Below are 26,465 nucleotides of genomic sequence, written 5' to 3' on the forward strand. Positions count from 1 at the left end.
AATCCTGTACAGAACCTTATTTAAGGATGACTGCTGAAACACTTGCTCAGCTCAGCGTGAAGTATTCTTATCATGATGCTCTCTACACCTCCTCCATAGCATGTCCCTAGCAAGGTCAGAAGTATTTGGGAAGATGAAAGGCACGCTTGTTGCCTGGCCATAGATACTTACCCCCTACATTGTTTTTGTAGGTGTTGTACATATCTTTCACCCGACGGTAGCGAAATGCTAATTTCCTCATCCAATCAACTCCCCCATGAACACCCGAGCCCAGACACAGATTTGCACTGGCAGTTGAACTGTGAAAGCCATCTGCGGAGAAGTTGTATGTGCTGGGAAAGGGAGGAGGGAAGGGGAGAGGTCAGTATAATTACAGTCTATACAGTGCCAGCAGGGAGTGGGAACAATTGAAAAGAAATGTGGAGACAAGTGGCAGCACAGATATACACAGGACATGCTGTACAGAACTGGAGTTCATCTCTAGTACAGTTACTAGCACAGATTTTAAAAATGTTTTTACTGTAAACACAACGCATGTTACTTAGTACTCCCTGACAATTCTGAGGTTTGCTGGACTACAAAGCATCTGACTGTCCTCAGGTCACTGAAACTCCTCACCTGCTTCTCATCCAGGCTGCTAAGGTAACTGTAGAAATACTCAAATCCTAAAGCAGAAAATCCCGATGTTACCTTTCTCACTGCTTGGCTATATTGCTAAACAGGCTCTGAACACCCGTTAGATCAAGAAAAAAATTAAGAAATTAACTAAAGGAGCCTTAACTGCCTGCAACATGTAAAAATTTTTTTTTTTTTTTAAACTGAGTTAATATTTCAAAGCAACTCTAGAGTAATTACCACAAAGAACTGGGGGCAAGCGACAGTTCCACAAACACTTATACAGGCAATTTCTCTGAAGGAAGCGATCCTGCCTTCTATTAGGCGTTTGCTCCAGTCTTCAGCCCTCCTCGATGTCCCTTTCTTTGTACTAGTGCAAGCACTTCTTCAGGACTGAGGTGAATCAGATCAGGGAACTGTTCCAGTTAAAATATAATACAGCTTTAAAAAAAAAAAATTGCTTTTCAGCTGGATCAGTTCCCTGGTTTCGGGGAGGGAGAGCATGCAGAGGCAGTACCAGCTCATGTCATCTTAAAATGTTTACTGGATGACAGCATCAGGATGGGTTTCATGGTTTGAGCAGATCTCCGACTGAGCTGTGATGGAAGAGGGCAGCCACAGCTCATGGGGCACAGTTGGCTGGATCAGGTCACAGACCCAGTGGATTTGGACAAACTCAGCTTGAACCAGAGCAAGGGAAGAGACAGAAAGGCTCAGCGACACAGACCTACCCTTCTCAGCTGCAGCTTGAAATTAGTTCAGGTTATAGTGCTTCTGACGCCTCACTGGGGGAGTAACCAGTGCTTGTATATTCACATCCTGATTTACTGCACAGTAATTTCCCCTTCTAGAAAGCCCTGATGCCACTTTATTTCTGTATTAAAGCATTCAGATAGGAGTTTAACATGCTTAACATACTTTAGTCAGCTCAGCTTCATTTCCCACATAGACAAGCCATGAGCAGCTGAGAAGTATTTTTGAAACAACTGAAACCACTCGGGCTGGGGCTTTTCACAGGATTCAAGATATAGCATGCAGATTTTTTTTGTTCACTCAAAGTAAGTGCACTGATTGAGATAAACCCCAAATTAATGTTTTAATCAATGCCTGAACAAGTATCCAGACTCACCTGCTTACAGGCCACTGGAGCCAAAGGACCTAAATATACATGTGCCATTTCAGTGCATTGCAAAGCACAAACGAGCATTTCAGTTACAGCAAAAAATCTTTCAAGTATTCTCTGCAGAAGGAAGAGTCTCTTCCCTAAAACTCTTCATTGTTTTCTGTGCTGTTTCTGCACCAATTTCTCATAATAACCAGCCATAAAACCACAAATTAGAAAGCTCTATATGAGCTCTGCACATTTCATTCTTGTGCTAATTACCATGACTCTGCAGGCAACACTTTGGGAAAAGGTAGATGTAATTGTACAGAACTAGCTTTTATGTACATGATGATCTAACTTATACAGATAATAATAATGTTTGGTGCAGTTTTGGTACAAGTTTCTACCAGTGACAAGGCGCTGGCATGGCAAGGTCCACAATCCTCACTACTAAGCCCATTCATTACAGATTGGGCAGTGGGACAAACTTTCAATCTGGTTTTGAAGCGTTTTGGCCACACCTGTGCCAACTGGCTGGCCAAATCATATCAGACACTAGTGTAGTCTGACTGGACTTCAACCTAATTTTAGATATATTTCCCAGAATGGTTCAAAGCTCAGTATAGTCAGGGCTTGACAGCAGGCACAGGCATATTAATGTGAGAAAGGGGACTCCCTCCTTCTGTGTGCTTAATACATGCAGACAGCATGGAGCCAGGGAGGGGAGAGGGCGCATGGCTGAGAATGTTATTTTACATCGCTGACCAGCCCCCTGCTATTTTCAAACAGCTGGGGACTACCTGACCTGCAGCATCCAGCCTGGAGATCCCGTACCTTAGATCTTGACCATTATCATCTGATGATACATCATCTATGTGGATCTGGTCACAGTCCTGAGAAGCGTATGAAAAAAAATACAGCAGTAAGTAAATGCTTTGAAAAAAATTTTGAAAGAATGTAATGAAAAGTTACTTTAACGGTAATATTAAGGAGATAAAATCTTACATATTGCTAGTATTGTCTGGCATAGTCTAGTCAGTTACTTGTTAGGAACAAGTATCACATAGCACTTGCACAAAAGATGAACAGAGTATGCGTGTGTGTGAGATCTGCTGTTATCTAAGGGCACAACAGCTCTTGAATAATACAAAGTAAGTGGAACTCCTTCCTATGCAGACAGGAGGGACAGAGATGCTTGTGTTTTAGCCAGGAAAACTTTGTATGCATGGTTTTTAAACTTTGTATGCATAATAAGGCAGAGATTTGGCAGCCTCTTCCCCTGTAAGAATACGGCTTTGGACAGGAGGTGTATGCCCACATAATTACAAGGGGAGAAGATCTGTTCTAAAGAAATTTCCAGAGATGCCTGTCCTGCTGGTGTTTTCCCAGTTTGTTCCGAAGGGACTGAGCTTCCTTTGATGTGCAGGGAAGCTGGGCTGAAGCACTGAAGGCAGCACCCTTTCATAGCCCCAGCCACAGACAGAGTTAAGGAATAACGTGTGTCAGTAATGAGGAAATCCCTGCACAGGAAATTTAACCAGAACATATACTTGGAGCTCAGCCTGCATGAAGTACATACTCTAGATCTTATCTCCCAAAATTCTTCATTGTTTGAATGGTGGAGGCCCTGCCTCAAAAATTTGTGAAACATTATTTCTTTGGTTTCTTTCCTAGTCTTAGCATTAAGATTAGAAAGACAAAAATCAGGAAGCTTCTCCCACCACCTTGAATCTCCTTTCTCCATGACCCTTGCAGGTAAGAACAAAACAGAAAGCCTTCAAGCTCATGAACAGTATCTATTGTTCTGGTTGATTTTTCAACAGAGGTAAAAGCGCTTGGTACAACAGGACTCCAAAGTCAGAACAACTGCACCTAACCAAGGTACAGTTATTCTTCACCACTTCTAAACCACAGAATTTGTCTTACCTTCCTTATGCAATTATGAGTTTTATGAATTACTTTAAAGTAGCCCCTTTCAAAAAAAAAAATCCCCAAACAAGTAACCAAACTTGCTGTCAATGGCAAAAGGTCACAGATAGTTCTTGTCCATAATCATTAGATTTTTCTGCAGCATTTGTTTTAGATAATTCTCAAAAAGATACACGATTTTATCTTGTTCTTATCTCATCAGTCCTCTTATCAGCCTATCACTGGGGTGTATATTTCTGCATATAATTGGAGCCAAGCGGCTGAACAGCAGATCTCTGCTGGCACCTCTCTCTCTCCTCCAGCCCCATCATTTTTTAAGCCCCCCTCCCAATAGCTGTTGTGAGCCATGCTGGGATAATATTGATGCAGCCCACTCCAGTTGTATGATGCACACCATTAAGTCAGGGGAAAGGTATTTGTGGAGGGATCTGTTTTTCTCATTTGTGAATGAATTGTTCTGTACACTGAAGTGTGACAACAGTAGCTATCACATTTCTAACTTAATAAAATACCATGACACTTGGTGAGACACTACCTCATAGTCCGCCGGCTGAGCCTATCGTGTTACTGGGTGAAACACAGGGAAGCTGGTTAAAGCAAGAATGTGGACCATGTTTTACTGCTTGGTTATGAGATTAATTTTTCATTCTTGCAGAATTTCCTCGAAATCTTAGTGAGTAGGGAATCAAGGCAGGATATCTGGGCTGCTGAAAAGAAGGTCCAGGTTGTTCGAATGGAAGTTAGCAATGGGGACATATCCCAGTTTTCACATCTGCTGACTTTTAAAATACTCTAGGATCTCAGAGGTATATGATGTGTGGCACATACAGCCTGTAACTGGGTCAAACGTGTAAGACCCCAGTCAACCCTCGCAGCTCTGAGAACTGAACTGTTTTTACTGTTGTGGTATCTCTAGGTCAGTCTGTGTACACAACCTGCCTCCAGGTGGGACCAGACCCTTGAACCCGCATGTAAAGGAGCCCAAGCTAATGCAGCTTTGAAAGGGTACTGCAGGCTTGGAGAAAGCCTCTGCTGCCTCCTTGTGAAAGACAAGCTGTTCCTGAGGACACAGAAGAGTTGGAGAAGCTCCTTCTGTTATCACTTGCACTCCCTTCTGAATGCTCTCAAGGTATGTCTCGTGCACATATGAAAACAACTTATGAACACACAGGTTTTCTACTTGTGTATCAGGACTGTGTTAGAGATTTTTAAACATTTTGTGGATTCACTGATCAGTCGAGCTTGCATCCCTCATTACACAGGGTGTTAACAGTTCCCAGAACACAAAAACTCCAGGGATGGCTCTGAAAGGCAGTAACTTGTAAACACACTAATCCCCTTGTTTGTTAATCCCTCATCCCCTTGTCAGTCCCTCTGGCCTTAATACCTGTTTTCCAGAGTGCTAGACAATAATATCTCCAGAGGGACTGGGGGTGGAAGGTACTATTCTTTAGCCCACGTTGCACTGTGATCTGTAACCTTGGGCAACTCGTTTTCTCCCTGATTTCCCAAAAGGGGAACAGAGAGTGAGAATACCTCCTTTCAAGTGAGTACTTGCTGATATATTCTGCAGTGTGATCAGAGCCCTTTGTACACAACACCTTGGATGGCCTATACTTGCATACGATAGGGATTTAATCTGCCTGTACTATTGCAATTGCAAGTAGAGACGATGTGGTCGACAGGCATGGAAGTGCTACGTGAGTGGATGAATTAGTGTGGCAAAACCACACTTGTATGATTTCAACGTGTGGCTCAGCAAACAAAGGCCTTGCTTGCTGGGGTTGTGTTGCTAACAGCCTCCAGAATGGGGGCAATGCTTGTGTCACTGCATGACCTGGAAGTGCTACGCACTGGCTACCCTTGTCAAGGTTTGGTGCCTTGATTCTTTGCTATGGGGCAGGCATACCACTAAGCTGTGCTTCAACAAGCATCAACCTTCCCCCCCATCCTGAATCAGGTGGAAAAAAGTCCAACTTCTAAGTCGTACAAATTAGAGTTAACTTGCTGACAGAGAATCCCTTTCTGTAAAAAGGCCAAAAGTGTTTGGTAGGAGTCTAGGTCTAAAGCTTCTCCAGTCACTCATCTGCCCTGGGGACCAGTGATCAGCCTCCTTCTACCCAACTAGCCTGAGGTTTGGGGTGAATTGAATGGGAAACTGGCATCTCTACTAGGCTGCAGCACTAAGAAAGGATGGGTTGAAGCAGGTTATCTGAATGGATCTGCTGGTTCGCCTTTTCACATGTCCAAGATTCCCACTCCTGTGCAGAGCAGGAAAAAGGCATCTAGGAAACAGTTGCCTGAGTCCTTTCCAGGTAAACCCTGAAAACACATAAAGCCCTGGCTAACAACAGGGTCTCAGAATCCAATAGGTAAAAGGGATTATTCCAGTTCAGGCTCCTCACTCAGACCTTGAAGCCAGTTTTTTACTATGAAGTGAAATCACATCCTCACCAGACTAAGGAGGATCACTCAAATGCCATTAAGGGCTGTGCAAACCTTGCTGTACCTATGGACAAATGTTTCATCCTCATTAGGCGCATTCTGGGAATGCTTCAAAAGGGTTTTACACCCTGGCAGCACCTTCTGCTCTGCACAGCACTGAAAACTGGAGCCAGCAACATCATTCCCCTGTGCTAAAGCAAGGTAATAACTGATTTCCTTGTCCAACCTGCCCCTCTGGCAAGGATAGATGACATTTCCTCCACTTCTCCCCCTGCTTCCACTGTCAGGACTAAGGCCAGTCATGCTCTGGTTGGTTCAGTCTGCTAGGCCACCAAAAATGCCTGAACTTGGCTACAGACTTGTGCCAGAGAAAACTTCTGCTATGTTTAGCATTATCAAGTAAGAGTACTCTTGCTTTAGTGTCAAATGGGGCTACTGCTTTCTCAGTTACAGCTTCTTTCACCCTGCCCCAACACAGAAGATGGTCAGAAATGGTTTCAGCCCCATGTGGTTTTAGCTTATTTTGTCTTGTACAGGCCAGTGTTATACCACATGATGGTGCTAATGTATATGGTAACATTTGCAAGTCTAGAATTGAATCAGCTTCTGTGCTTGTTTTTTATCAACTTATTTTTTAAGAATATCATTCACTGCATTTTTTTAAGCTTAACACGTGGTGATGCATGCTCCTTAAATATCACTTTGTGAATACTCAAACCTGACTTTTATTTATCACCCTAAATAAAGGAGTAGGGTGGTTAACCAACAGAGATGGATGACACTGTTGCAAACTGAAATGGCTTTTTCTGGAAAGTGAAATTTTGTAAAGAACATTTACTTCTCTTGAATTCTCCCTCATCCCTCATTTTTTTCATTGAAAAGGCTCAGCTAAAACCAAATCACCTTGGTTTGGTTTGAAAAAAATTTTGGTTTGTTTCACTTATCAAGCACATGTGAAAAGGAAAACTGAACTTTTTCAGTTGAAAATGCTCTTCTCTTTCCAGGTACCTGGGCCATGCATCATCACTTCGAACGCTTACCATTTTATCTTAGTGCTGGACCTAAGATAAAGTTGTCTCACAATGCTATCTCTTTGCTTGTTTCTGCTCTGGCTAGCTGGAACATTACTTGTTTTCAAAAGTTTTTAATGTTTTTCACAGTTTTGAGCCATCCAGGTCCAGCAGCAAGTTCTCATCTTTAGGTGCCTATGTCCCTTTACATCCTTTGGAAAATCCATTAAGGTTATATTGACTCACTCATTCAGCCACCAACTTTGTGTTTCTCAATTTTTTAGTAAAAGCAGATAAGCTAATAAGACAGCCTAGGAAATCAGCAAAAATTGCTTCTCTTCTCTCATGCAGCAACAAAATAGCACTAGTAACACAAATGTTTTTATTTATCAACTTTGTAGCCCAAACTACTTAGAGACAACCTCCCTTAATATTTTGCTGAACAGATGTGTCCTGTAGCACCTGTCTCTCTTCCTGTGTTGGAGATAGAGCCCAGGTATTTTGCAGAAGGTTTTGATTTCTATTTGGAGACACAGTGCTAAACTTTAGCTCTTCACTGGACTTGTTCTTACTCAGTTACATAGTCCTCCGGGAATGAGAGAGTCCTATATCTGAAGGATTTTTGTTTAGTTTTTGCTTCCTTAATGTCTAGAAACCACAAAAGAAAAGAAACACGACATACAAACGTTTTATAATTAAAAACTTTGCTCTAGTGTAGTGGCTGAAGAACAACTTGGGAGGCCATGCGAGACAAAACTGACCTAAGGACTCTGCTTCTAGCAGCCAAAGCTGTTACTGACTGATAATGTGCAGAATTTGACTGAGGCCAGATAATTTGCTACTTCATTTCATGTTTTACAGCGGTAAGTGAAGCAAGGAGAAAACTTGTTTTAAAATGATTTGCCAACTTATATTCTTGCAAAAGTCTAGATAGGCAGAGGGTTTCTGGAGGGTGGCTTTGTGCAGGACATGGAGATTTGTTGGATCGTATCTTGAGATCTGATGGGTGGAAAGTGCTGGTTGCATATTAAATATTATCACTACTTATATAGTGCCTTGGACTCCCAAACAGCAGCTCTCTCTTTTTTTTTTTCCTAAGAGAAGGATTTTTTCACTTTGCACTTTCCATACCCTCATCACCAACGCCCTCTTTGAAAAAAGCTGAAAGAGGAAAAATCTGTCAGTTCAGGTGTAACCCACTACTTATCTTTGAAAGGAAATGAAAATTCTCAGCAAGTGAAACCTCAGATTGTAAGGACACAGGCAGCAGAAAGGATGTACCTCCTGTAATGCAGAGGACCACAGTGCAATTAAGCACTGAACAAACCAGAAGTTCTCATGGAACTTATCAGGCACAGAAAAAGTTCTCTCATTTCATCTGGCACAGAAACAAATTCTTCCTTTGTCAAGTGAAGAAAAAGACCACAGAAGTCTGCCCAGGGATGCCAGATTCTTTTCCTCCAAACACCTCCAAGCAGTATTCTGACTCCAAGGTGCCCACAGCACAAACCCCATCCTACTCACTTTGTATGTGACTCAGACTATTTCTACTCATTGCAAATGCAAACAAATTCTCATCAGCACTGTACAGCTGTTTCTCAGCTGGTGACAGAATTCTGCTAGCATCACTTTGCTTGAATTTTACCGTATATTCAAAAGTATTTTCGCTTTGTATAAGGCACAGTCAGATCTGACCATGCCACAAACAGGAAGAATCTTTCCTATTGGTCCTTTATGTTGAAACTCCCATAGTTTCATCCTGCAGCATGCCTGAGCTTGAGCAGACCTCCTGCTCTGTGTGTGCAAACAGAGCCTCCTCAAGAACAGAGACCATTTTTAAAACCTCTGCATTGGCTCATAGCTAATTGCTACCTGCCCCATAGGATCTGTGCTAATTTAGCTTAATAAAATTATTAAATAGCAAATTTCAGGAGAAGCAGCAGCAATGTCCTCATTATTAGATTTAGTAAAACTGCCAAAAGCCATCATTGTTACTGTGTATTTAGAAAAAAATTCCTTAACAGAATGAAGATGTCAAAGGGACACAGTAAAGTATGCTTCCAATAAGCCATCTAAAGTCCATTTCTTTGGGGTCAAAAATGAAAGTTTCTTGGCCAGAAAAACAAGTTTGTAGACCAGATGCAAATGATTAGAGAGAAAGATGTTAAATAAAATAAGCAGCTACATACCTCCAGGTCATTAAAGAACAGATGTGTATCTGCAAGGTTGAAGATCATTTCTTCCATCATAAGACCTATCCGCACAGACGTCGTAGTGTCCTGTTAGGGGAAAATCAGTTTTTTTCCATTCACTTTTATTTTATTTTTCTTTTTTTTTTTGGGGGTGGGAGATCTTAGAGCAAACATAGGATCTACACGTTCCTGTTTCTGAAGATACGTTCATTAAAGTAATTTTATTTCCCAGGTGTATCTTAACATGATTTTCCCATCCTTTCTTTTGCTCTCCTAGATAATCCAGTTCTGTTCTTTGAAGGATGTCTATGGCTCGCCTTGACCAGTAATAGCCCACACACTTCAGATGTGAAGACCTTTAAAACAAGAACCTTTAAACACCTGAGACTATATATGAATTGCTTCAGTAGGTTAGACCAAGAATTTATTTCCAGTAGTCATTAGTGAATGGTTAGGGGATAGTTACGAGCAACAGAGCACACAGAGGGTGATCCTCTCCTGACTTCATCCTTCAAACCAGCCATAGCACATCAGCATTATTCTCTTTTAATGGCAAACAGCAACTTGGTGGGCAAAATCTGAAAACGGAACCCAGGAGCTCAAACGTAAATTGAGCCTCTTTTGCTACAGGGTGCAATCCACGTGTCTCAGCACACTTGGCTTAGGTCTTTACTGCCATGCTAACTCAGGTGATGAGCACAGAACAGGACAGAAAGGCAGATGTGTTGTTCCCACATCAGAGCCCAGCATGTGATACAGTATCTACTGTCCTCGGCAGCACACATGCACCTGGGCAGGAGATGCAAGAGCAGCCACACTGCTGCAAAGCTCTTCCATCCCCACTGAAGCTGCCTACTCATTTAACAGCATCAGCAGAGTTAAAACACTCTTATCCTACCATGCAAACCCAATTATAGCACAATAAAATGCTTGTCCAAGTATGACTATTCCTGCTCAGGACAGAGTGTGCTCTGCAGTGGTATAAAGCACGCTTGCAGAGCCAGAACTGGAGCCATAATGGCAGTTACACCCAAATAACTACATCAATTAAAAAAAAAAGACAAAACAAGACAAGACACATCACATCAAAATGCTGGATGGGTTCATCTGTCATTCTAGCTAGTGTTAGAAATGGCAACATGCACCCGATGCTCTTGTCTGCATGGGCTGGCTGACTTGTGACAGTTTGCTCATTCTGCCATTTTCTTGTACCAGCTGCCCCCTCCCTTCCACGAGAGAGTCCCAAACTGCTTCCTAAAAGGGAAGGACATGATGCAGAAGCTCTGGCTGCCTGCAGCATTTTTAAAATACACTTTTTTAACGATTAAGAGAATGTGAAAATGCACATGCCAGCCGCTCTAGAACAGCTTCTACATGTTATTAAGCACATGTGAACTTTCTCACATCCAGATCCTGCTCCTACCAACATCAGTGGCAAAACCTTAAGTAAATTCCCCTGGAGGAGGACTACACCTTCTACCTGCAGCTCTACCTTAGTGAGTTTAGTTGATTCGTTTTAGAAAATTCATGTTTTCCCCTGCCCCTTGCTACCGACCTGAGACACCACAACTGTCTGTGAGAGGCTGTCACTTCATTTCCTTGCCAAGTCAGCAAGTGTATGCTTAAATCAGCCCAAGCTGACAGGGCTGACTCTGCTGGGCCAGAGAAGCCACCCGCACACAATCCTGCATGGCAGAAGTGACTGACACTTTTGGCTGGGCCATTTCCCTTTCTGCTGGCTTGGAGGACTACATTAACAGCTGACTGCATGTGCACAGCAGATCTACTTGGTCCTCCAAACTGCCCCTTGGATGGGGGATGGTGGCCGCAGGGCTCCTACAGCTCTTGGCTTACTGCTTCAAAGCTGCTCAATGGGCACTGGATACAGCCTCTGTGGATCTGTTACTCTGAAACACAATCAAGTGATCCGCTGTACCCAGCCTGGTGCACTGCAATATTAAATGAGTCTCAGTCACTTTTCCATCTCTCTCATGCATAAAGCCAACCACCTCTCCCATGCCCAAACAACTGACCTTGTTCCTAAACCCACAGCAAAAGCATAGAAACACACTGATGCAAACAAGGTCACCAACAGAACATTTTCTTATTCATTAAATACTTCAAAAACACAAGCAAAAATAATCTGTGGTTAATTTGATAAACACTCATAGCTCAAAAGCATTGTGCCTGTTCAAGCTAAACAACAACAGACAACTTGAAAAAAGAAAGAGCACTACCACAACAGGCTTTTATTTGTAATTCATCTTCATTAGGACAGGGATCTCTCATCTTTATGTTTATGTGGGTGGTTTTCCTCCACTAAAGTTACAAGCCATGCTAAACCAGGGCAGATTTCTACGTAGTCTTTGCTCTAATTTTCTGCAGATTTCTGTGGAGTCATGTTATTGTATGACAGGACAGTAATGAATTAGTTGAGGAGCTCTAGCAGGGAGCACAATGTTTAGGGGATGAGTACATTTCAATCAACCTTTGTGGCAGATGCTGTTGACATGGATGGTGTATTACACACTAACCTAATTATTACGCATTCTTGGTGTAGCTCTCTAATTAGAGCAGAATGGCTGTGGTTTCAGCCATGTGTGTGACTCACAAGCATTGTGCCCATCTAAAGAAAAGCTCTGTCACTCATGTTTAAACATGCTTGTTGCCGTCCCAGAAAGAAGGGCACTTTCTCCTCTGGGCAAAAAGTAAACTTCAACAAACTTGCCTTGAACATGTCTCTATAATTTTAAGCCCCAAATCTGCTCCCCTGACAAGGCACAGGGACGCAGGCGTAATCAGGGCATCTGACTGTGGTCCCATGCGAACAGCACTGAATCAAATTTTACTACCCAGGTGTAGTTACACGGGGGAACTGTTTTGAAGAAAATATGCTGCTAGGAAGAAATTATTTTGTAAAATAGTTTTTAATGAAGCAATTTATTTTTATACATTTCAAGGATCATTAGCCTTTAAAACTCTTTCAGGAAATCTCATTGGTTGGTATCTGTCATTTATCCTCTAAGTTTTGTCTTCAGCTTTATTGGTATTAATCACTAATGGGGAGTAGGAAACATTTCCACAGTGTATGAAGTTACCTTCTCTTAAACTAAACAATATGGAAATTGAACTGTAGATGAGAGGAAAAAAAAATCTTTCTCTTGAGATAAAGAATATGATGGAATGAAAATAAAACAGAAAAATGCACTTTACCACCCAGAGGGGAAGTCGTTTGGGGAAATGGTTTGGCATCACTGCTTTCACAGTATGGACATTTCCTCTATAGCAAGGCATGCTTCCAAGTCTTAAAGAGGCTGATAAAGTTAAAAGGCAAATCAGCACTCCCAGTATGATATAGGTGTCTAGAGGCACTAGGCCAGGGTTCCACTGGCAGTTGTTTATTTGCATTACTGTAGCATCTAGAAGCACTAGTCCCAGACTTGAACCCCACTGCGCTAGAGATTGTCCCCACACAGAGGAAAGACACAGTTGCTACAGCTTTCAATTCAAGTATGAATAAACAGGAAAATCAGACTGATGGGAAAGCACCAAAATGAGACAGGTATATCAATCAACATGTTGTCCAAATTCTCTGCACAGTGTGTAAATAATGTGAAAGAGAATTATGAAATTTATCTGAAGATGTCGATGGAGAGCTCTTCCTAGGCACAGAAATCCTGTACCACTAAAGGATATCTCTATGCTGCAGGGGATGCCCTGGTGGACTGCTGACGCTTACGTTAGAATAGCGTAAGTTTAGCAGAGCAACGTAAAGTTGCTGCATTCATACCGATGATCCCTGCTAACATGCCCTTCCATAGGAAAAGTGCACCGTGGAGCCCTGGGAACAAGCTTCCTGGGTAACAGATCTAGCCAATGTTTTCTGATGCATATGAAGCCCAAGGAAGAATGGACCACAGACAGCCTGAAATCAAATCTCCTCCAGGAACCACTTTTTACAGTGAAAACAGATTAATCTAAAAACTCAACCCTGAGTGCTTGTTTAGTAACTTTAGAAGAGCGAGGTCCTAGCCCTCTGCTAATCTACGAGTCATGCTTTCACAAACAAGGACAATGAGAGGCAGGGATAGAAAACAGGCAATAAACTCCTTTTGTAAATGAAACCTCCAGCACCACAGCGTATCCCTATACGCCTCACCTCTGCCACGCACCATTGTTGGAGCTTCCTTCAGGGTCGAAATTAAACAGTCCCACAAATTACTTTTAGTGCTAACCTCTGGTGCTCGGACATGACAGACTAGGCACTCCTGACCCTCCAACACACAGCTTTAACAGGCCTCTTCCCATCAGCTGGGAGAAATAAGCACCAGGGGAGCAGTGGTAATTTTGAAGTATTCATTCTTGAAGAGATTGATATTCCCCCTCCTCAATACACTCTTCACTCCCACTTTTAACAAACAGGAGTAGTAGTTTCACAGCTACCCATTTCTACTTAGTGCACATCTTGAGGGAACTGAAAGGTGAAAAGCCCCATTCCCTACTACATCTTCATAAACAATAAAGGATCAAAACATACAAAGAGTGAGATAAGCCCTTTTTTAACATTTTGGATCAAACACATTTGCCCTGAAGAGCATCCTTGGACATGTCTCTCTGCTGTTTCTGTCACAGCTGTGACTTTCAGCTAAGGACTGATGGGCTATTGCTTACTGCTGACAACGGCCACACCTTGTGAGCAAAATAATTTCCACTGTAAGTGAGGCACTGCCAACTCCCAGCTCTGTATCTGCTTGCTTTGGGGTAATTTTGCTGCCTGTTCAGCAGATAGTCCTACTAGAGGAAAACATGGGCAACAGAAGCCTGTGGAACATGCTGCAGAGGAAGACAAAAGTGCCATTCACCAAGGGGAATGTTTTCTTTCATGTCCCAATGGCATAAGCTGACACATTTGCTCTGAACGTTGGTTTTATGTTGGCTAGTTGCATGCATTGTTCCTAATCCTTGAACTAGTTCTGTACATTTGAAGTGAACTGCATTTTAAAATTACAATTTGAGTTCAATTATGTCCTCCAAGCTAATAACACCTTGCCTAAAGTTAATTTCTGTTTCTGTTTTCATTTTGTCCTCTCATTTTGGGTAATAGGATGACAGAAGATGGCTAAAAGGAGCTTGCTGAACAGCCTTCAGTCTGTCTTTGCTTAAAGATGATTTCCACAAAAACTGGAAGTGAACAAATAACAAATATTTCCCTATTACAGCAGTGGGTTAAAGTGGGAAGTTAGGTCTGCTCATTCTGTGTGAACCTCCAACTAGTCTGTATTTTAGCAAAGCAAAGGGAATGCAGAATGTGTAGGCATACCCGAATTAGCTTTACGCTACCGAATGTGGGTACAAATAGCTGCAAGTATTTCCAGCATGCACTATGTAGGTTCCTAGACCCTTTTTCAAGAGCTAACCTACACAGAAGCCTGCATTGCTGTATCTTCACTACTAAAGCTACTGGCATTACCCACACAAAAGCCCATGTGCATTGCAGCCACACTTCAAACTGCACCGTCAGCATCCTCCCAAGTGGCTCTGTATTAAAACCTTCTTACCACTGCTCTCCTGAAACACTGAGATTGATTTTTCATAAACTGCTTATACTTGCCCTAGAGTATGCATTAAAAAGACATGTATTTGTTAACACCTGCAGCTACTACTAATCCAGTTGGCTGGATGTCCACAGCCAGCACTCCCCTCTTGTACACGGTAATTTTGAAAGGAAGAGAGAAGCAGACTTATCTCTGGCAATCTCTCAAGTGCAAGTCACTCTCGCCTCCGATCCTGGCTCCAAAGCCCATTCCAAGCCTCTGCCTTACAGGTACCCTGTTCAGACTTGCAGGCCATTAGCAAAGGGGAAAAGCTGGCTCCTTTGAGACGGATAACAAATCAGCTCGTTGTCTGACTCTGCTTCTATTTAGCAATGTGCCAATTAACCCGACATTCAAAATGTTAGGACAAAGTCATTCTGAGTGTGGATCTTGGATTCAGACCTCCCCCCCTGCTTTAAAAAAAAACCAAAATAAAGCCCTAGTATTTAAAACTAATCAGTCTCTTTAAATCCCTGCCAAATACCTGTTTATGCCGTGAGCAAATAATTACTTTTCTACAAGGAAGAAAGTATTAATTAAGAGTATTCATCAGACTCGTATTCTATAGGGTTTATCTGCCACAGGTGTCAGCCAGAGGTGAGAGACAGATTAGTATACAATCGAGGGCTTTCTAAGTTAAATCTCCTCCTTGTGGTTAGATGTTAATAATGAAGATGTCGCCAAAAGAAAGAATTTAATAGTTTTAATTGAGTTTAACTACTTGGAAACTCCTGGAAAATGGACCAGGTTGGTTGCAGTATAAAAATAATAATAATAATAATAATAATTGAAAAAGCAAAGATACAAATGCCTGGGCCACATGTTTGAACAAAAAGAGTCTGTGAGAATAATCATTCTTTGGTTTTAACATTTTATACCTTGATCAGAATTTGAGATATGAACAAGGCTTTCCCATAATAATGGGCAATTAACCATGTGCATCAGTTCTAGTTCAAGTAAGTCCACGTCTTTTTGAGAAAGAGAACACATTTAGCTCTTTTACTACACTTAAGTAGTTTAACTTGCAATTTTATCTTTTTAATAGACACAGGCTACAGCTAGACCTACCTTCTCAGAGCTTTTCAAGTGACAGAGTGGGTATTTGTGAGAAAAGTTGTTTTAAGTAAGCAAAGTAGCTCAGGAGCTGAAACCCATTTTCAGAAGTGACTTACTTAAGTGACTACACTTCAGACTTTTTAAAAGAGAGTTGTCCTTTTTCAAATAGAATCACTCAGCTTTTCAGGCTCTAAACGTTTTTTTCCCCAAAATGAAGACATACTGCCTTACCTCAGCACTGATATATCCAGGTTTATTAGACAATCTACCAAATTTAAATGAGCAGTGTCTACAGTCATCACAGTGTGACCTTGTGAAAAGTCCATGCTAGATGGAGAGCAAATATAGTTTAATCCCTTTTCTTCAGATATCTTTTCATATTCACCCTTACTGTGTCTTGAGAGGTACTTCCAAAGTATTGCTTAATATTTACTGAAGGACTCTTTTTTTTTTTTTTTACTGGGATTTATCTGTTCAGAAATGGTTGGGGACTACACCTTGGAAATTATTCCAATAAGAAAATGGGCATGTCAGTCACTAAATCCTCACATTCAAGAGCACATGGAGGTTGAAAAGGTTCTCCTCCCTCTCTAAATGAACTATGCTTAGGGACAAGCAGTAATGGCTACACTAATTTATCCAGTGTCTGAACCCATGAGTTCTGAAATGGATTCCAGTCCTGTGGGAATACTGTACTTAAATACAGGTTAAAAGCTGGGCCATGATGCTTGAGAACAAATGGAAATTGTTTTTATTTAGTAATACAAAAGGTTAATGACCAAAACTCTACAAATAATTTATTTTTACTCTGCAGGGCATAAATGTCAAAAGAGGGAGTGGAATTTAAACCAAATACATCTTCATTCTCTTCCCCTCACCACAGGAAAATCACTGTATTTCTCTATGTAAGCCCTTGATAGCTCTGTGAAAAATACAAAACTCCTGGAAAGCTTGGTGGAAACACATCACGGTGTGTAATCCACAGCACAACTGCATATTTTGCACATGCAACTTCCTAACACAGGTTATGCCCCTTTGGTTTTTTTAAACTATTTTTCCCTTGAAATCAAGTCATGATTCAGCGATACTGGAAAGCAGGTTCCCTTTACTCTTGCTTGTTTGACAATCCAGCATTGTTTCTGATACATATTTTATGTCAAAAATAATCCTTTAATACTTGCAAATGCCACGTGTGCACTTTGCTTAGAAAACCCTCTGCTCACCTAAGCTCTAGTACAAGAGGTTACATCTACACGAGCTCAGAGCATCTCCCATGCCCACCATCTAAGCTGTTGTGGATCTGGTTTTGCTGTTTCTGCTGCTGCTTTTCATCAGCCAGTACAGATGATAAACCCAGATGTTTGCTCCCGAAATACACATTTGAAATAATCAAATGGCTGGAATTATTGACTCCCTTCTCTCCAATAACGAACTAATAATTGATATAGCAGCATGTCTAAAGTAACAGACTTTTTTATTACCTGAAGTGATTGAATGCTTTTTTAATTTAACTTAAAAAGGCATTAAATACAAGGTTTAGCCTCCAGTGGGTAAAAAAATCTCCAACTTCCTCAGAAAATCCTTTCCAAATTGTATTCATCTTGACTTAATCCATGATCTACTGAGTGAATTAGGCTCTATTTGTTTTGAAAATCTATTTTATGGAGTTCCAAGGACTGTGTTTTCCTTAGGAAGGGCTTATTCTGCCTTTCTGACCAGGATGCCTGCTAGCAGCCCTCAGCATAGGCCTCTGCAGGTTTTTAACGTCCCAAGGTGCCCCACACATATGACTAACAAAATGTAAATAAACACAGCTGAGCCAGTAAGAAATTGGAAGGTTTTCTCATTAAAGAAATAAAATAAACAGATGTCCTTAAGCACTTTGGCTCATGTTTGTCAAAGGAATGGAAAACTCTCAGATGTTTGAACAGCAGTAGTGATATAAGGCCACATCTCAAGCGAGAGAAGAAGAAAAAAGCGACGCCATGGCACTTAGAATTAACTAATAGTTCTCAAGGGAGGGTGCTTTTGATTTGAACCTTAGCAACTTCTACAAATAGTTTTTAACAGCCAAGCAATAAAATGGGGTTTTATTCCTTCTCAGTTTGTAAAGTAGTAAAGGACAGATTCGGCCATTAGAAGCATGAATCACCATAAGATTTGATTAAATCCCTATGGTGTTTCAATCAGGTCCTGGCTTTAGGGTCCTGCAAGAGAACAAAGCAGGGAAAAGCACAAGCTACTTGAAGCATTCAATGAAAGCGGGGGGGGGGGGGAGAGAGAGAAAAAAAATCAACCCTAGGGTTTTACAAGGATCTCGAGTAGAGCCAAGCAGGAACTTTTCAATGACTTTTTTTTTTAATTGGAAATTATAATTCACTTAAAGGAAAACTTTTTGTAAGAACATATAACTGCCAGTGAAACTTTTGAGGAATAAGGTTTCTTACATCCACAACATCATTTCTGGTGAGAACAAGACAGTCCAGTTCACAGACAGCCAACATACAGCAGCTATGACGTTTGCTTGAAATTCTAGAAAATCGTGTTTATGTCCTGTCCTCAACTGGGCCAAGCAGCAACTTTAGCTGCTCTATCCAAAAGGTCTTGAGGCCCTGCTGTCGTTAGAGGACCCTCTCCTAGTCCACATACCTGTGCCACTGCAAGTTCCTCATCAGAGAGGTAGAGACCATGTTTGCACAGGCTGGAAACTTGAGTGCATGCCCTGTCTCTATTTCACCAATACCTGTCTGCTTACAACTTGGATAAATCTCATGTTGCCACTTCTGAAATGCAAAAGGAATAAAAAAAATACACGGCAATCGTAGAAAAACAGCCTCTACGTCAATCAAGCAACTACGAGGCAAACTGCAAGTCCCCACTGAAAGCAGGCAGAACGGCCACGCGAGGCAAAGCAACCACATAGCCCAGGCTCACAGGGACACAGTGTAATACAGGCAATCTAAACACCTTTCAGTTAAGGTTAACTAAAATCTAGAACACGACTTTGCATGACTCTGATTTAAACCTGCAACATAGTGTGCTTTATTATTTTTTGTAGTATGTTTTTCTTAATTCAAGCCAATTCAAGATGCTGAACAATCTCAGAAATTGCTATGCACCTTACAGGGATTTTTATAGATCGTAACTACCAGGTATCAGCAGACATAGTCAAAGTACTGATAAAGATCCAACACAATTCAAGAATTTAGACTGTCCTATGTATTCAGTTAAGTCAGTGCTAAAATAAAATCCTTTCCTTTTGGTTCCAGGATTTCAGAGTGACTTGCACATAAAGATGAATTTTAACTCCAGATTTTACTTTACTCAATTCATTTTGACACTAAAATCCCAAGGAGTGTACCAACAAAGAACAAGAATATACATTCCAGGAACAATACAAAATACTGAGAAAAGGTATTAGCTTCACACATACCCCTCAGCTAGGGAAAACAACGCACCCAATGCCTCCTTTTTTCTTGATACTAGTCCTTCAAAAAGCGTGAGAATGGATCTGCAATATAATACTTAAAATTTCTCAGACTGAAAGAGATGCAGACTTTTTTTTTTAATGCTTTGACAACACGGATTATGGAACAAGCTTGCAAATATCTCAGGGAAAGGGGAATAGACTCATGATTTTTTCTGGCAAGGGAGTGCATGCAATCTCTTTTTTTTGTGTCTGAATTAATGCCACCAAAAGAGTCTTTCTGTATTGCACCTAGCTGCTCCAAACAAATGGCCAAAGCCCCTTGACTTGGTTACCCAACTCATGTGAAACCCCAGCAGCACCGTTATGGATTTTGACCTGTTTTTCCCATTATGTTTATTCAGTGATTTGGCAGGCAGATCTTTGCAGACATAGTAAAGGCTGCAGCCATCTTCCTCCCAAATGGGAGCTCTATTATACTTGCCTGAAGGGATTCAAAGGGTGTACAGTATTTAAGCTATAATGATGGTCTGCATTTGTTGTGGTCTCCAGGCACATGGTAAATATTCTGCACCCATACAGCGATCAAAAGCCTGCAGAACAGGTTTCTAAACCTTCCTGAACATAATATCCAGGGTTAACTACCTACGGAACTTTTTTTTTTTTTGGCCTTTTCTTGTCAGGGGGCCTCCTGCTGAGAAACCAAAGGGTGGAGAGATTTCCTTGGGTTTGACAGCTTTGCTGCCCCAATCACTTAGACCGTGACTCCGTATGTTTGTGTAGGTACACATCCATTCAACCGTGGGCAAGAAAGCAAAAGGAGATGTAAATTTGCAGGCCACTCTGACTGCCACTATAAAGGTTATACGGCAGTGACCGTATGGGAAAGACATTAAGACCAAATGTCTGATGACTGTGTAATCCATGGGATAGAGCAAAGAGTTTGGGCAGAGGGGACAAAAAAGGAGCAACCTAGGCTGGGCTATTCATTCATGCTTCCACCTTGAGTAAATTTTGTGTTTTAACTTCTATTAATGCTGTGAGCAAATTATTTTCCAAACACCTGAGATGAACTGTCGACGCTTTGAGGAGCCCATATCTATGGCAAGGACCACAGAGGTTTCCCTCAGAAACCAAAGAGAATTTTCACATGAGATCAGGTCAGAAAACATGCACTGAAGTATTAATGATTAATAATACAACTACAGTTGATAGTCCTTTTTGTGAATTCTTCCCCCCCTCCCCCCGCCGATTATTTTTTTGGACAGCTCCCTATTGCTGCCATCACCAAGGAAGGGGCAACATGCAGAACCATTTGAGATTTTGTAGCTAAAGAACACAGGATTTTAGACCCAAATCTCTGAAGCTATGGTTGATGTTCCTCCTCCTCTCTTCCCAGAAAAATCACCCCAGAAAGAGGTGTTATTCTTCAGCTTGATCAGCTTCATAGACTAATTCTTTGAGTGGCTGCACAGCAGCTCTACCAGTGCAACAGACAGGATGATACTGGGACATAAATGTTGGTCAGGGGAATGGTGAAGATCATATAAACTGACACTTTTTCTGGAGTAAGACTTACAGAACCAAGACCTCCATGTGTGAGATTTAATTCAAAGCATCTGCATGTCTAATTAAAGGCACATTAATCTTTTATGATCAATTATGGACAAAAATAAGAATTTTAGGCCTTGACACTTAATTGACTTTGAGATTAACACTTCCTACATTATTCAAGTAAGAGATTCTAAAACTCTATTAACCTCTGGCTCACTGCTTCACTTGTACTTGATAGTTCAGCTCACTTAAACATTTTTGAATTGTGTTACCATTTAACGGTTCCCAGGACAGCCTGAGTGTGCTGTATTTCCCTCTTGGTTTAAGGTCTGTTCCAAAGCCCACCAAAGCCTCTGGTTGTCTTTGGATCAAGCTGTTAGCCTATAATACTTTTATAACACAACCATTTCCCTTATAGGAATTTAATACTGATGAAACAAATGAAGACCTATGAAAAAAATCCTTCTAGAGAAGTTTCTCAAAGAGCCTGTTGTAACTTAACAGAAAAGGTAATTTATTTGTTAAAAAAAAAATAAATTCCTGTTTCTATCATTCTTTACATTTGTATAAAGGAAACAGCCAACAGAAGTTTGTCATTTTGTACCTTCAAAGGCCTTCCAAAGCAGACAATCCCCTAAGTTTCCATTTTCCTCTCTCCCTAGTCCCTTTTGCAGGCTGCTGCTCACGAGTGCCCTGTCTTGGCCTAACTCTGCTCTCATGGCTGACGGGAACAGCTCAGCCACTGGTGAGTGCTTTTGATAAACCCTTTCTGGTTCCACTCCCTGACCCCACTTCATCCCCACACCAGCAGCTCTAGAGGTGGCAGCTTCTGCCTTTGTGGCAGACCATCAGCAAGAGCTCACAGGTACTGCAGTGGCAGGGCTTCTCACCTCCAGAGGTCCATCACACCCCTCAGTCCATCACCATCTGCCCCCATGCAGCAGATCCCAACCCCACACCCTCTAAACTTGTGCAGGAGGCAGCAGATGAAGGCATCTGCTTCAGAGGTTTTATGCTAGGACAAAGTGAGCCCATTAAGGGAATTCTCCATATGCATACTTGCAGCCCCTACCCAATGCTAAGCATGACCACATAGCAGATCTACGCAGTGCAAGTTTATGTTTCCTGATCCTGCCTAATTCTTTCTATTTTTTGCAGGCAGTAGGTTTGAGCTTACACATGTACACCTCAGACTGCCTCGTTCATTACGTTCCCTGGGAAAAGTAACCGCTTCAATTACCTTGTACAACATGGGTCTGAATAAATCCCTGCTTGGAAACACGTGCTTGGTTTTCAGAGGGTGCTGTTAGAAGTGCTAGCAGCATTCCAAGTGCTGCAGTAGACTTCCACACCACAAACACCATTTTATATACTTTACAAGTGTGCACATCTAACAGCGAACAATAAATCTATCTTACTAATTACACATTCAGCTTGTTATAACCATCGTAAAACAAGTACAGCTGGTAAAGCCATGAAATGATGTCAAATCATATTTCTGCTTTCTAGAGAGAAGCAGGGTTATTTTCCAGTCTCCTGATGAAGCTGACTGTTCAAAGCCATGTGTGGAAACAGCTGCCAACTAGGTCATCCACCTTTAATTAGGTAATGATATTGTCTTTTTTCCTACCCATTTAAAAGTGTTTGACATTCTGTAATTCAAAGTGACTTAAGTGTTTATCATAAAAAGCTGCCTTAGGAAGAAATTGAAGCACATGGTACTAAGTCCAAGAGCCAGTGTTTTCTCCTTAGCAGCCAAATTCAGTCTGTTCAGACAGAGAGAGTGTTACCTAAAAAAAATGGAATTGCCTGCATTTCAAAGGGGGTATGGATAGCTAAAGAGATGGTTCCTAAAACCCCTTAAAAATGTGAGCTTCAGCAGTCATGTGGGATGCAGAGCCAGTATTCTTCATGGCAACCTAGACTGACCAACACAAAATCTCTCTTAAAAAGTTGTCTGAGATTCGTAAGAAAACACTGGTCTAACAAAAAATATGTTACTTCATTCAGGCTAGAGTTAACGCTGTCTGGCTGCTTGATAGGCTCTTTCTTGCAGAAGACAGACATTGAAAGAACATCCTGATGTCCTATCTAGCAGCAGCTGAATAATACAAGCTTTTGAAAAACAAGGGGCTACTTGCAACATGAAAGGGAGGTAAATTAAATTTTCACATGTTAGAAGGAAATACCACAGGACATATTTATACAAATGTGTCTGAATAAAATCAGCAGCATCTGTTTGAAAAGCTGTCTCATTAGCTGCCCCCACAGTTCCCGATGCAATTTGGCTCGACAAGCAGTAATGCTAAAAAAATTAAATTTTACCTTCCCATATCTGGATGCAAAGGTTCCCGTGAGTAAGGAGTGAAAAATAATTATCGTCTCATCCAAATCCCACACAAACACACGCTGTGATGACAGACGGGGTGGAAAAAAGAAATATAGTTACATATTAAGCAATTGCAAGATTTCGTTCAGTCACTAAATATGTCATGTTGGACTAGGAGCTTTTTAAGATCTCAAACCCATTTGGAGCACTGACTGTAGACTGTGAAAGCAGGCAAAATGAAACATCAGGAATTTTGGAACTACATGTGTGCTGGTCATCCTGAGACTCTGCTCTCCTAACAACCACAGAAATCCCCTGTTCATGTCAAGTCAGGGGAACAAAACAGCAGACTCAAAAAGCCCAAAGGAAAAAAAATGTACATATGAAAAATAGTTTGAGATGCTGATAATATAGAAATTGAGCAATCATTTTGACTACCCATGTCTGTAGGCTCCAGTTATATTATGGATTTTATTCTGGTTCTTATAACTCACTAGTCTGATGGTGGGATTTGCTAATAGATGCAACTGTGTATCTTTGCTGGATCTACTAAGGGAATATAAATTAATGTTATTACCTCAATCTCACTGTCAGCAGTAGGGGAAGGATCGTTGCTTCTTTTTGACCGGGCTCGTACCTTGCCATCTGACCCTCTGTGATGTCTGTCTGTTTCTATATCTTTTGCTGGTGTTGTTGAATATTCCCCTATTATGAAAAAAGAAATTCCATTGTAAACTTAAATTTTGCACTGTATCATTATAATTAAAGCATGAAGCCTTTTAATGGAGAGCACCAAAAACATTGTGAAAACACCATCAGAAAATCTTACTCGTTTCATGTCAATAGCTGACATTGTTAGAGAAATAACTTTTAACTCCTAAGATTTGTTAAAACAATTTCAAAAATCACTAAGACTGTATATATAAAATATTTTATATATATTATATTTTATATCCATATTTTAAAATGGATGTGTCACTTCAGAAACCTCATCACATTTTTCATTGAAAAAACAATAGCTTTATGAATTTTACTCCCCCCTGCTTTTCAAGAGAGAAATTAAAAAGGCAATGGAAAAGGAAACCAAGAGCAATTCAACTTCTGAAAAAAAATTTTTATTTTTTAATTTGATGAATGCTCACGATTAAAAATATACTTTCAACATCAACTTTTATTTAAAAATATAGAACTAGCCTGTTTAGCCATATTACATTTCACAGAGGATAGTATTTTAGAAATAACTGAGAAGAGACAAAGATGAGCTTCCCTTGTATAAAGTATCTGTTTCGATTGGCTTGAGCTTCATAAACCTGCCCGGATTTCACTTACCTTACATTATACATCCTTTTCAAACATATTTTTTCTTTTCACCTTGCTCAGTTGTGGCATCTCCAGCTTCCTAGAATAACCATATTCTTCTTCAGAGAACCTTGGATTGTGCCTAACAAGCCTTTTTGAAATCACCCTTTCTCAAAAAGGCTGAGATAAGATCTAAGGAACAGAAAATCCTCCAACTGCTTTTAGAGCAATCTGTGATCACTTCTTTTTAAAAACCAATATTAGTTTATTTTTCTTTTAGAGCAACCACAGATGTTCAGATTTGTTTCACAGACTTATGAAACAAACCTACAATGGGCGTATACTGTGATCATCCACAAATTACGTGGCGTTTTATATAAAATGTTATTGCATGCCAATGAAAACTTTAGTAGGGAAGTGATATCTGAAGATTGTACTTGAACAGTACATTGGAGGATCATAATCCATCAGTAATTCCATAAATCATTTAAGCCCTGAGACTTTAAAAATCAAGCACTCAGAGGCCACAAATTTTGAAGCCTTTTTACATGGAATTAATCTTGAACTTTCAACTTAGATAAACAGTTTGTGCCAATTTTTTAAAGAGGGACTTTCTCTTGATGTACTTATTTATGAATGCATATATTACATGTTGTTGTAAGAGGTGAATATAAACCTTGACAGAGATGGGCTAAAAAAAGTCATCATACAATCAGGAAACTCTGGGGCTTTTTCAGAGCATGGCCGTTTGTTTTGAATTCATTGCGACCCATGTTAGCCCTCAGTACTGATTTGGGTTTCGTATGTAATTATCTTTCTGTACTACCTTTAGAGGAGATCAAACCTCGCATATTCATGAAAAAGACACAGGATGGTTTTAGAGAGCTTGGATGTTCTAATCTTTTCCCAAAACCCTGTGTTGCACCATGTAAGCAGAACTGTTAAGTCCTAGAAATCTGATTTATCCACGGAAAGATACGTATTTTTAAAAATTCCAACAACATTATAGTGTTTATGTCTAAAGGTGGCTGAGACTGCCAAACTGAAAACAGAAGAGATGCACCTACCAGACAGCGATTCTGTGCTCTGACTGGTGATATTGTGAGAAGACTCCTGCAGAGAGTAAGTGGAGGTTGGGATGGCTGAGGGGCTGATGCTGTTTGCAGACACATATGGAGAATTGTAGGAGGAGCTGTAATACTGTGAGTACTGGCTTTGAGGAAAGCTTGGATATGATGAATATTCCTTTGAGGAAAAAAGAAACATCTAGCTTCTATGTATCTGGTTTTATCTTATAAATGAGTAAGGCACCACAAAGGCAGTGTTATCTATACATGCAGCAAGTCACGGCCCAGAAATATTTCACTAAAGAACCACGTTTCATTCACTTACGAAACTACATTTCTGCTTCTCCCAAATATACTCCTATTTTATTAGGATCAACTAATCAACAAGAGGTCAGAAATCAGGCAAATTCTGCTTTTTCTATAGGATTTTAGTTATCAGCACTGATGCATTCTGTATTACAGGGTTCAAGAATTTTATATAAGAGTGAAGTAGGGTGGCTTTTTGAAAAGAGGCATGATGGAACACAGTCTCTGTAAACAACTAAATACTTGAAAAATTAGGAGAACAGAATGAATAATTCGGTGAGGGAAGGAGCAAAACAGGCTGTGTTTTCCATCATCAGCAACATTTTCTGATCAGCCATTAGAATAGGTTACAAAAATGAAGGGGAAAAAAAAAGTAACAATTGTTTTGCAGAAGTGTTCACAGTTGAGATTGTCCAACTCTCTCAGCAAGAATTAAATGCCTAAGTGATCTTCCCTACCTACAGAAAAATGAACTAAAAATATGAGGTGCAAGTGACCTTGGGAAGCTGAGGTATTACGAAACCCTTTGTCTTGATT

At 40.7% G+C, this 26,465-nt stretch overlaps 1 protein-coding gene across 8 annotated transcripts in view; it reads right to left on the bottom strand.

The window, feature by feature from the left end:
• Nucleotides 1-26,465, bottom strand: part of EYA2 (EYA transcriptional coactivator and phosphatase 2) — a 103,325-nt gene that overhangs the window by 7,334 nt on the left and 69,526 nt on the right. For 7 of the 8 annotated variants that reach the window (XM_072879420.1, XM_072879422.1, XM_072879419.1 and 4 more), the window contains 6 exons: nt 25,623-25,800; nt 23,834-23,961; nt 23,253-23,336; nt 9,294-9,383; nt 2,555-2,613; nt 172-332 (listed from right to left, as the gene is read on the bottom strand). In XM_072879420.1, coding sequence (XP_072735521.1) covers nt 172-332; nt 2,555-2,613; nt 9,294-9,383; nt 23,253-23,336; nt 23,834-23,961; nt 25,623-25,800 — 700 coding nt within the window. The remainder of the gene's footprint in view (nt 1-171; nt 333-2,554; nt 2,614-9,293; nt 9,384-23,252; nt 23,337-23,833; nt 23,962-25,622; nt 25,801-26,465) is intronic. The other variant, XM_072879423.1, reaches the window with a different exon arrangement.

Source organism: Ciconia boyciana, chromosome 14 (assembly GCF_034638445.1).
Source record: "Ciconia boyciana chromosome 14, ASM3463844v1, whole genome shotgun sequence".
NCBI lineage: Eukaryota > Metazoa > Chordata > Aves > Ciconiiformes > Ciconiidae > Ciconia > Ciconia boyciana.